This window comes from Schistosoma mansoni, assembly GCF_000237925.1.
Source record: "Schistosoma mansoni, WGS project CABG00000000 data, chromosome 1 unplaced supercontig 0071, strain Puerto Rico, whole genome shotgun sequence".
Taxonomy (NCBI): domain Eukaryota; kingdom Metazoa; phylum Platyhelminthes; class Trematoda; order Strigeidida; family Schistosomatidae; genus Schistosoma; species Schistosoma mansoni.
Window position 1 is genome coordinate 194029 of NW_017385989.1, and position 12841 is coordinate 206869.

Here is a 12841-nt window from a genome sequence, read left to right on the forward strand (position 1 = left end):
GCGGTATTATCACGTCATACATTAACAGAGCATGCAGGTCACAAGTTATAACAATTACGCAAGTTTGTGTTACAATCAATATTTCAAGAGTTTTATATATAGAAAACGTTTTTTGTATGGGAAATTATAACTATGCATTTCACTTTATAAAAATATGTATAATGTACACAACATCCTACTTGATTAGTTACTGGATATTCTTCTTTGTTTTTTCCGTCTGCTTTATATTACAAAAGTTGAAAAAAAGTCAAGTAATGTATAAGTGCAAAGGCGGCATATCTATATATATATTACAACATTTTTCAATATGTATGGCAATACATTTATTAAAAATGAATTTTGAGTTTTCACAATAGTTTAGTTAGTCAGTCAGTTACAACGTAGAACTTCGTACGTACGTACATCAGTTCGAGTTGCCATACCACATTACCACAGAGATCCAGTTGTCGATTCAAGTCCCATAGTGGTAGAAGTAGTAAGAGTTTAAGCATTATGTGAAAGATTAGGGTTTAAAGATGTTATTGAAGGAGTATAATACAATGAAATAAATTTGGAAAGAGAAAAAGGATACAGACATGAAGAATTCAGATTAGAATTTGGTAGAACACAAAGAGTGGATGCACCTTCACCATTGCAAACGATTTTCAGCCATGTCACTCAAGGTCTATAACCATCGGTTGCTATCATCTCGCGAATCCCAACCAGGTAGTCTACACCTACCAACATGGCTCAGTCCACTTGTCAGTGACTTCATGGATTTATGCCATGTTTTGGTCTGGCCTCCCCTAGCTTTCTTCCAACCTAATCCTACACCATAAAGCATTGCATGTCGGGGCAGTCGGTGGTTGGGTATACGTAACACGTGTCCTAGCCATCTCAACTGATGAAGTTTTAGTACTTCATCAATCGATTTGCCATCCTTACCCAGTACCCGTTCCCTAACATCTGCATTACTTACCCGGTGGTCCCAGGATATACGAGCAATGCGTCGAAGACACCTATGATCGAACACTAGTAGCCTACGAATATCCTCTACTCTTATCGGCCATGTTTCACTTCCATAAAGTAGGACGGAACGGACTGCTGCACAGTAAACCCGTTCTTTTGTTGCTAGACGGATATCTCGCCTACGCCATAAATGACGCAAGTTGGCAAAAGCTAGACGAGCCTTCTGTATCCGTGCTGAGATTTCGTCACATACCAGACCACAAGGGCTGATGAGACTCCCAAGATAAGTGAAGCTGTCAACACGCTCAACTACTTCACTCCCTATCATTAGTTCAGGTGTCGATGCAACCCAATCCTGAAGTAACATTTTGCACTTCGAGGGAGAGAATCGCATCCCGAACATGCCTGCATTGTTGCTTATAGTGGTCTAAAGACTCTGCATTTTGTCAGCGTCTTCACCGAATAAAACTATGTCGTCGGCGTATTCTAAGTCAACAAGTGAGCCTCCTGGTAAAAGTTCAACTCCAGGAGATTGAGATGATGAAAGTGATACCTCTAAAAGCATGTCAACGACAAAGTTAAACAAGAATAGGGAGAGTGGACAGCCCTGACGAACACCACTTGAGGTAACCAATTCTGATGACAGTTCGCCATAGGCTCTAACTCGATCAGTTGTGTTCGAGTAGAGAGCCTTTTTGAGGTTAATGTACTTCTTTGGTACTCCTTTCACTGACAAACACTGCCATAGAACCTCACGATCAACGGAGTCAAATGCCGCCTTAAGGTCAAGAAATACTACTATTGTGGGACGTCTGAATGTATGTCTATGTTCTAGGACCTGACGTAGAGTGAATATCTGGTCTATGCAACCACGTCCAGGTCGGAAACCAGCCTGGTTTTCTCTAGTCTGCTCTTCACGAGCTTTGGTTAGGCGTCCAAGTATTATTGAAGCTAATATTTTAGACACTGTATTAGTCAAACTGATTCCTCTGTGATTGTCGCAGGAGGACTTTTGTCCTTTCTTATAGACTGGCACAATCAGTGATTGGGACCAGTCAGATGGAATTACGTCCAGTTCCCAGATTCTACCTAAGACCTCAGTCAATCTCGTTGCTAGTACTGGACCACCATCCTTAAAAATCTCAGGGGTAAACTTGTCAGGGCCTGCGGCTCTCCCTCGCTTTAGATTTCCTATAGCTTTTTCAACCTCGTAGAGAGTTGGAGGACTTACCTCAATTTGCCATTCAGGACGACTGGGGATCGTGGGTAACTGAAGTGTGGCTGAAGGCCAGTGTTCTGCCCATCGATCCAATCTCCTGGATTGAGAATGAATGATATGCCCGTCTTTGTCTGAGATAGTTTCGCTAATAGTTGGGTTCCTAATGCCGGTTTCTTTAATAAGTCTGAACAGCTGTCTGCTGTTACCTATTGCCGCTGCCTTTTCCATCTCTCTTGCTTTCGCTACCCACCACTGTTCACAATCATTGCGTAGGCTTCTTATTAGCCTTCGCTTAAGCTGACTTCACTCTTCGTTATGTTCAGGGCCAGGAGGGATGAGTTTTCGAGCATCTATCAGTGCGGTAGATGCTGCCGAGATCCATTGTTTCTCCCTGACCTTATTGCTTACCTTACTAGCGGATATCACTGCTGTTTCCACAGCTTTTCGGATGTCATTCCACGCTGCTTCGGGGTGGACACAACTTACATGTCTGTCTAACTGTTTTTCCAGTTGTTCCTGAAATATATTCTTAGCTTGCTTATCATTAAGTAGAACCCTTAGAGGCTTCCCTACAGTGTCTTTCTTACGTCCAGTAAAACGCAGACAGATACGTGCTCGCATTAGAGCATGATCTGAATCTAAACATGTGCCCCAGAATGAGCGACAGTCTTCTATCGAGCCCCTCCATCGGTGGCTGATAGCGATGTGATCTAATTGGGTCCAACGTTGGGACGAATTCAGGGGTCGCCATGACAGAAGATGTTTTTCCTTATGCTTAAAGTTAGTATTTGCAAGAAATAGGCGGTTATCTGAGCACAGCTGCAACAGACGGTCGCCATTATCTGTTCTTTTCGCCATGACACCATAAGATCCACCCAGGTGTCTTTCCCTTTCACTTAGTTTACCTACTTGAGCATTAAAGTCACCAGCCACTATTACTACATCAGAACGTCTAGCTTTTCGGAGAAGGTCAGAAAGTTTCCTATAAAACTCATCTTTTATATCGTCTGAGCTGCAGTCAGTTGGAGAGTAGGCAGAGACAACGAAGAGGTAACGACGAGTTTCCCTATCTTTCCGAGTCCTTACTGATCCGTTTGGTCGGACAGCGCATAGACGACTGTCTACTGGGATCCAGTCTAAAAGAGCTAGTTCTGCCCTACGAGTTAATGCTATACCTACTCCAGCGAGGCCACAGGAAGCAGCATCAGGGCTTCCAGATACACGAAGCGTGTATCGAGATGGTTCTTTATTTTGATTAGGTGAGGTCAAATGAATGACGCTACTCGGATCTTGTATGCGCATTTCGGAGACGCAGCATACATCGATGGTGTAAGATTCTAGAGTCCTAGCTAAGGAAGCCTGTTGTCCTATTTGGCACAATGTTCGGACATTAAAAGTTCCTATATGTAGTTTAGAGTGTGGTTTCAGGAGACCAGGAATAACGTTCCGTGTACACGAATCGTTTGCCTTATCGGTGCGAGGTGATAAAAGGACGTGGGAAGGGTTAGTCGTGGAGATAAGAGAGTTGTTAGGAGGTGTAGGAAGGATTTGAAAGTGACCAACTTGGTCTCGTGTGCTGTTACGGGTATGAGGGCTAATATCACTTCCCGGCTGCCCACACCGTGGAAGGGTATTTCATGAGGGACCTGAAAAAGAAGTTGGATTAGTGTTGGTCTGAACGACCTGGGAACGTGACTGCAGTGCCCTAGGGACAACTGCTTGAGGCCGGTCACGCACGGCCTTTTTGTGGGGATTTTAGACGTGTTAGCTCCGTTCTTCAAAGGACCTTACCGCCGGAGATGGAAATCCATAGGATAAGGCGAAGTGTGTATTTTTAGGGTCGACCTTTTCTAACCCCACCCCTCCTTTTGGGAAGGCAGCATCGCTGTCATGCTGGTTGTCTGAAGGAAACACCTTACTGCTGTCACACTTCTGTACAGTCGGCAGTACGACTTCGCCTTTGGACCTTGGGATTGCTGCTTTTAGTCTTACTGCTCTTCAACCAACCTGTCTGGCATGGTAGGACATTGGGGAACGATTGTTCCAGCCAGCATAGCTCGATTGCTTCATCACGATAGGCAAGCCCGACCACCACGTCAAGGTCACAGCAACGGTCTCATATTATTTACGGTTGTCGAATATAAAGTACATTAAACATTAGAAAATATCCAAAACTATATTTTATTTTTAGAAAGTATCTTGTGAGTATAACAAAACGACAAATTCATCATCAATAGGGAAAATATCCTTAGCTTTGCATAAGCTCAAACACTGGTAGCAAATTCGCGACTATTTTTGGGAGAGGTAATTTTATTTGTTTGAAAACATAAATATTGGTACAAACGGGTACCGAATGCATATGTGTCGCACAAGTCACTTGATTTATGTGTGTGCTCTGATACTGCACGAGTGCCCAGACCGAAAAACGTGATTTTCTTAGAGGGCCACACCCGGAGTCTTCGACCTAATGGTCTGAGCCACAGGGCAGTGGGGCAACGTAAGGAGATGCAATCTCATGTTAGCTGGCTACCAACAACAGGTTCATATGCTATTTGTTCCTTCAAGATCCTGGTGCCCATGTACACTATTGGTTTGCAATCAGGGTTTTCCAACTCCCTTAGGTGAATCCTCTGTGTCCACAAGTTGATCACATAGAATCCCCTTTAATGTTTGGGTAGTATATAACTCAATGATGTGAGTTAATCTTTGCAGGAAATTATTTCCTGCTGTTTTAATTTAAAAGAAAATGATCACTTTGTTCAAACAGTCTCAGTTAAACATGGTATTTTAATAAGAAACCAAGGTAGATCATAAACTACTGCCAACTTTCTCTTATCAATTGACAAGTTAGTAAAGAGCGTAGTTTATGACGGCTACTTTATGTTTTTTCACATCATCTGCACTCACCAATTCGACTTACTTCAATAAGCAATCATGTTCGGGATACGAGTTAAAGAATATTGTGGTTAGGAAAATCAAGATATAGGATCAATCTATTTAAGTCACCTACCGTTAGTTTGGGTTGTGTGGGTTCCATTTTGATCAATGTTTGGTTTCGTAAGCAAAGTCTGCATCGTTACCCAGTGTTTTAACTCGAAAAGTTGCATAATTTATTTGATGAAATCTGATGTGGGAAAAATTTGATTATGAGAACTGAAAACTGCGGTCATGTTTGAGAGGCAAATCTAACTGTTTTTCATACACTCCATAAGGGTGTTTATTCGTAGCTATTCAAAGCTTCTTTGATGTAAAACAGGTTTAGCCGTATATATGTGTAGGCATCTTCATCTGATTAGTGTAAGTGATATCGGGGAATAAATCTAAGGCTTAATGTTTTGTGTTTACTACATGTTTCGGAATAGATGATGTAGTTGACTATTGTTGTCCTTCGCTAAACTTCATTGGTAAGTTTATCAATCCGACCAACAAGGTACATGCCAGTATCATTTATTTTAGATTCATAATCGTTATTATCTTTAGGACTAGTTATCTTTTTTGCTCAGTTAAAAAAATATTCATGTCGTATTTTCTTTTAATTTTTTTATCAGTGGTTATTATCACGAAAAAACTCTCCAAACTTGGTCTCAATTCTGTCAGTTTACAGTTGGCTGGAGTTTTGATTAATCGTGGGCTGAGTGACTTAGTTTCTACTTTGTTGGAGGTAATTATCACTATCCTTTTTTATGACGAAAGATGAATAGGGAGTGTATTGACGAAATTACTTTGTATTGTAGACAGTTAGTGACTGGCAATAGAGTTACATTGTTGTTGGAATCTATATATAGCCGGGTATAGTTAAGCAAAAACCAATCAACTAACTTCCACTACTTTTAATGATGATAGCTTAGAGTTTATCCAACCGAGGATTTTCTTGTTCGATACCGTTCTTTAATGAAATATTATTTTAGTAACCCACTCCTTAGTTGTACTGCATAACAAGGAAAAAGATTAGCGAGATTAACACCCCTCTATACAGGTAGTTGTCCCTGTTAAGAATTATGTGTTGCATGTCAAAGTCAGCTCCACGTATCATCTTATTGACGGCACGAAATTCCTTAGTACTACAAACTTCTGCGAAATACGTATCAGTTGTTATGATATGTATAGGAGTTATGTTACTGACCTGTCATCTTAACAAAAAACGACGGTAGCCATTAGAAACCGAATGGCAATACTTCCGAAGATTGTAATTGTTTCTTATACTAACAGTACCAATAAGTTTTGTACCATAACGCAATATGCCAGAATTCGTATGGTGTCATATTAATTTTAACAATTAATAATATTCTTTCTTCAATGTCACTTCTCATTTAGAATAACAAAACAGTTCCGTTTACTTTCTTGGTTGGTAATCCACGAAATTCATTGACGAAATCTGAATTTCTCGCTTCAGTGGAGTATCTAAAATCTGTTGACTCTCAACATGTTCCCGGTTTTGTGGATTATTGTCTTCGCAATGCAGGTATCAAATCTAAATATTGTTGTTGTTGTATTTTTTTTATGATTTCACGGTAAACTCAATCCCTTTTTATCACTTTCGTTGTGACGTTCCAGTGTGCATATTTGGAAAATATTCAGTGAAAACGTATTTAATAGAGATTAAACCTAATCCTCAGTTTCTACAAGTAATTGAATTCAGAAAATTAATTATTTAACCCTCAATTGTACTTGTTCAGCTTTCATTATTACATCCTGATTGAACGGCAGGACTAAAATATATATGCTGTTCGTTAAAGCGTTTATCTTCTACACGATAATACAACCGGTCATCGAAATTTTTATGATCACTAAAGCAAATAGTTAATCAATAGGCTATTAAGTAGATCGAGATCATGACATATATCTGTCTGTCGCACCACTAGTGACCACTTTAATTTGCCACAGATCACATCGGTCCACATTTCACTACCCACTTTAGTATCCGCTAATTGTATGCAGTTTTTATGATTGTGTACAATGATCCCAGAAATCTGTATATGATAACTAGTAGTAATATTCAAGCGGTTTTTACAATCCCGTTTTCCAGACGTCATTTGAAGATAGATTCTTCTAACTAAATACGTAAATATCGTTGTCGTTCCTGCGGTGTCGACACTTCAACATAAGTTGACATCTTACATAATAATTCAATGAGGGATCTCACTAACTTGAAATCATACGGTTTAATATACTACGTTATTTGTCTCCTTGATATAGTCCTGAAATTTTCTGTATAATTTCAGCTTTGTCAACAAACGATGACAATTTCTACCAGTTAATTCGTACAGTAGTATCACCACCGTTCAATATGGATCTTCTTCAAGTCTGTATACAACCCACTCTCCAAGTTTTATATCATCGTTTGGAAGTGAGCAAAAATGTAAGTCCTGATTTTGTGTTTCATTTTTCTGAGTTAAGAAAAACTTAATTTGAAAATAGCCCTCATAGATACCTTTTAGTAATATAAACGTCCATCACGATTTATTGATTGTTGTAGATCCAGTGGTTCGAAGGAATTCTTTGTTTGGGTAAATAAACCAACTGGTCAGACAAACTTTCCCAAAAATTTATCTGCCACCTTAACTTATTTCATTCGTACTCTAAATAAACTGTATCCGTCCAGTTGCAGTGATTTCGTTTGTTAATTTATGAAAATAAAGTGTGTCCACCTACCTTTCAAAATGAATCGATCCTAGTAGATATCGCATCATTTTCGCTCATACTGTGACTCTTTATTTTCTACTGTCGTATGTTATTATTCCTTTTGAGTCGCTTAAGTGTAGCTTCTGACTGAAATTACTGGTTTTAGTCGTGAGTAACAGAGTCTTATTTTGTGTTAGTGATGACTCTCTATATTCTGTGTTCAATCTCAAAAAATTCTCCATCTTGATTTAATTGGTTTCTGTCCCTTTTTCATTGTAGTTACCAGAAGATATACTTCAAGCTACACAGCCAGTTGTCCAGAAATTTAGTGCATTAAAAGCAAAAGCTTCCAATTGAATCACGAAGCTCTCCCCCTCACTTCTTTCTTCAAACCGCAATACTATAGGTTTCTTTATGAACAATTTTAATTGTTTTTAGTCATCATTGTGTATAATAAATTATACAAATCAGTTTTTGGCTTAAGCTTGAATTATTCATTAGCAAGGGCTAACTAGAGACACTACAATGCAATTTTCATAGACTGAAAAGGACTTAACAATAGCATCTAAAAAGTAAGTAACTTGCTAGTGAGATAATTACCGAACAACCTACGCTCTCAGACTATAGGACATTAACTACTAATATTACACTTCGAAAGTAGATGAATGTGTTTCTTACGAAAAGGTCGAATGAAAGATCACTTGTGAACAGCCACATGTTCATTCATCCAAGCTGTCAGCATAGCGATAGTAGTCATGGCTTTTGAGTATTATGTAGATAGTTATCAATGCCAAGGTTTAGACTTGATAGTTTCAAATAAATTGAGAATTATGTAAAAAGTTAGTAATAAATATGTTTTTGTTATATTCCAATGAGTAGAATAAGTGGATAGTTAGAACGCAGCAGAAAGGCACTTGTATTTGTCTTACAGTATCACCACAAAGAGAACAGATGACAGTAACTGGCTGCTATAATACACTGAATCCACGTGTGGTCATTCGCTTGAACTTGGTCGATACGAAGAATTGATATGGGAGTAGGTTTACAGACTTGACTAGCCCTCCCCAAAATGGGTGTATCATTTATTTCAAAGTCAGAACGGGCTTTTCTAAACTGGATCTCAGTAGACCGACGTTTGTTGACTGTCTCAGTAAATGGAGATGTAAGATCATGCCAAGTTAGGAATACACCGTTGTCTATTCTCTGTCATACCGTGCTTCTATTGACTGCCGGGAAAGTTCTACTCGTGGCGAGAGTGTTCACGAAATTAAGAGAACGAAAAGCGAGTATCCGGCGCTTTTTTGAGGTATGTTAGACCCATCAAAAGCAGTTAAAAATACTGATTCCAAACCAATGATACATTTCCGCTACATGATCCTGAAGGAGCGAATAGCGTATGAGCCTATTGTTGGTCACCGGCTACCATGAGACTGCATCTCCTAATGTTACTTCACTGTCTTGGGGATTAGAACGTAAGGTCAAAGGCTCGGGGACTGGCCCCCTAAGAAGAGTACCCACTTCTATTTGGGCATACGACCGCTACCCAAGACTTAACACAAAGGGTAGCGCATATATATTTAGTGCCTCCTTGTGCCAATTATCATGAGTTCAAATAAATAATTGACTCACGTTCGGATAAAAAGGGATGGTTTGCAATTAGCTACAGCGAGAAGGTTCCTTTGTCTTTAGCCTAACGACGAAATGTAAATCTCAAAAGTCACTGTATAAGCAGTTAGTTAATCGTCTTCTTCACCTCATATTGCGTAGACCGTAATGTCATTTATAAGCATTGTAATCAAAATAATAAAAACAGCCTATGGGTTCCAATAGTGTTCACTAAGTTAAAATGATCGCGAACATTCTCTCAAACTTCGAACGTGATGTAGGTTACGTGCGCTGCATATGGGGGTTACTACGCTTGGAACATGAATCCAAAGTACTGGATTGTCAAGTTTAAACCTGAAAGAAAGACCTTAGATCGTTACTTTATAACACTTGACCGGAGCCGCGACCTTAAAGCGGTGGTCGAAGGGCAGTTCAACTGGCCTGCTGCTCCGGCAACATCAACCAGCTTGTCCTGCCCCCCATGGCCGGTGACGACTGATCCACCAAACGAGGTGGAAGTCCGCAAGGAACTCCAACTCTTGAAACGTTACAAATCACCGGGCCCAGATGACTTACCTCCGGCTCTTTTTAAAGATGGTGGTGACTTTCTGACTAAGGAATTGACTGTGTTGTTTGGAAAGGTTTGGGAGCAAGAAAGTGTTCCAACATCATGGAATGAGTCAATAGTCGTCCCTATCTTTAAAAAGGGTTCACGTTGTTCCTGCAATAACTATCGGGGGATAAGTCTACTTCCGATTGCGTCCAAACTATTGGCTTCTGTCATTCTTCGTAGGTTGTTTAAAACCCGAGAACGATTGACTCGCGAGGAGCAGGCTGGTTTTCGTTCTGGTCGAGGATGCATTGATCACATCTTCACCCTCCGCCAAATGTTAGAACACCGTCATACTTATCGCAGGCCAACAATCGTAGTGTTTCTTGATATCAGGGCGGCCTTCGATTCGTTGGACAGGACTGTTCTCTGGGATTGTCTATTGAAGAAGGGTGTGCCTGAGAAGTTCATTAACATCTTAAAGGCCCTGTATACGAACACCTCAGGCAGAGTGAGGGCATACAACCACCTTTCTCCCTTGTTTCATTCGATCAGTGGGGTTAGGCAGGGTTGCCCGATCTCACCATTCCTCTTCAACTTTGCCATCGACGACATCCTGGAAACAGCTCTGATGGATGTAAGTAATGGCAGTGTGGATATGTTGCCTGGAGAACGACTTCTCGACCTCGAGTATGCGGATGATATTGTCTTACTGTGCGATAATGCCCAAGGCATGCAATTCGCACTTAATCAGTCGGCAATCAGTGTCCGCAGGTACGGCATGTGCTTTGCACCCTCCAAGTGCAAAGTACTCGTACAAGACTGGCAGGATTCTCATCCTGTACTCACCTTGGATGGTGAGGAGATTGAAGTAGTTGAGAAGTTCGTGTATCTAGGTAGCTACATAAGTGCTGGTGGTGGCGTGAGTGATGAGATTGATGCACGTATAAGGAAAGCCAGAGCGGCTTATTTCAATCTGGGCCATCTTTGGCGCCTTCGTGATGTTAGTCTGGCTGTAAAAGGTCGGATCTACAACGCGTCGGTGAGAGCAGTTTTGCTCTTTGCTTGTGAAACCTGGCCTCTCCGAGTTGAGGATGTTAGACGTCTCTCTGTGTTCGATCATCGTTGTCTCCGAAGGATTGCTGACATCCAGTGGCAACACCATGTTAGTAATGCTGAGGTTCGGCATCGTGTGTTCGGGCGCAGAGACGATAATTCAATTGGTGTCACCATCTTGAAACACCGACTTCGGTGGCTTGGACATGTTTTACGAATGTCGTCCCAGAGACTTCCACGTCGTGCATTATTTGCCGACTCTGGGACTGGTTGGAAAAAGCGGAGAGGAGGTCAGTGTATGACATGGTGTCGTGGCATGAAAGAAAGCTCCAAAGAGCTGGCTTCTGTTGGTCCTTCACGACTCCCTGGTTGGGGTCCGAGAGATGGTGCAACACAGTGGCTAGAGACGTTATCAGATATGGCTCAGAATAGAAGCCAGTGACGATCCTGCTGCAACCTTCTTTTACTCTCTACATAAAGAATGGTTCTAACTTTCCTAACTGAAAGAGCCTTCTGGTTGTACATTTCAGTCCGCCTTATCTTTTCATCCCTTCTCTTCCTACTTTCATTATTTTGTGTGGCGCATATGTACCTGGTGCCCTTTTGTACAAATATATGTGTTTAAATAAATAATAAATAAATAAAGCGGTGGTCGGGCTTGCCTATCTTGACCACCCAACCGAGCTATATTGTCCGGAACGTGTGTTCTTGTATCTTCTACCATGCCCGGCAGGTTGATTAGAGAACGGTAAGACTAAAAGCAGCAACTCAAGGGCGAGGTTGTACTGCTGACTGGGTGAGAAACAGGTTTTCCCTCGGAGTGCCAGCATCCGCAGTGTTGCTGCCTTCTTACGAAGAAGGAAACGGTTATAAAAGGTCGCTCTAAAAATGCCGCACCTTACCTCACGGATTTCCGTCTTTGGCGGTAAGGCCCTTCGAAGAACCGAGCTAACACGTCAAAAAGTCCGTGCATGACGAGCCTCAAGCAGTTGTCTCTTGGGTTATGTGGTCACGCTCCCAGGTCGTTAAGACCAACACTAATCCAAATTTTTTTTAAGTTACTCAACGAAATACTCTTACACGGTGTTCGCAGCCGGAAAGTGATATTAGCCCTCATACCCATAACAGCACACGAAACCAAGTTGGGTACAGCCAAATCCTTTCTACACCTAATAACTCTCATATCCACGACTAACCGTTCTCAAGTTCCTTTATCATCTCTAGGGCAGACTATTCGAGTACACGGAACGTGTCCTAAAATCACACTCAAAACTACATGTAGGAACTTTTAACGTCCGAACACTGTGTCAAATAGGACAACAGTCTTCGTTAGCACCATCGGTGTGTGTTGTGTCTCCAAAACGCCCATACAAGGTCAGAGTAGCATCATTCATTTGACCTCACCATATTAAAATAAAGAACAAAATCGATTCACGTTTCGTGTATCTGGAAGCCCTGATACTGCTCTCTGGGGCCTCACTGGCGTAGATATAGTATTGAGTCTTAGGGAGAACTAGCTCTTTTGAACTGCATCTCAGTAGATTGTCGTTTGTGCGCTGTGCGACTAAACGGAACGGTAAGGACTCAAAAAGATAAGGACGCTCGTCGTCGTCTCTGCCTACTCACCCTTTGACTGCAGCTCAGATGATGTGAAAGACGAGTTTTACAGAAATCTTTCCAACCTTCAACGAAAAGCTAAGCGCTCTGACGTAGTAATAGTGGCTGGTGACTTTAATGCTCAAGTAGGTAAACTAAGCGAAAGGGAAAGATACCCTGAATGGATCTTATGGGGTAATGAGAGATAATGACGACCATCTGTTTCAGCTGTGCTCAGATAACCG

The 12841-nt window shown here is 41.2% G+C and overlaps 1 protein-coding gene across 2 annotated transcripts in view; it reads left to right on the forward strand.

Annotated features, from left to right (window-relative positions):
- Positions 1–8274, forward strand: part of Smp_154610.1 (hypothetical protein) — a gene marked incomplete at its 5' end in the record, with an annotated part of 44112 nt that extends 35838 nt beyond the window's left edge. Inside the window, 4 exons of one of the 2 annotated variants that reach the window (XM_018791799.1) lie at positions 5716–5828; positions 6482–6629; positions 7390–7526; positions 8069–8274. In XM_018791799.1, the coding sequence (XP_018645026.1) occupies positions 5716–5828; positions 6482–6629; positions 7390–7526; positions 8069–8146 (476 nt within the window). In that variant the 3' untranslated portion in view covers positions 8147–8274. Of the gene's footprint in view, positions 1–5715; positions 5829–6481; positions 6630–7389; positions 7719–8068 lie in introns of those variants that run through there. The other variant, XM_018791800.1, reaches the window with a different exon arrangement.
- Between the last annotated feature and the right edge of the window lie 4567 nt (positions 8275–12841).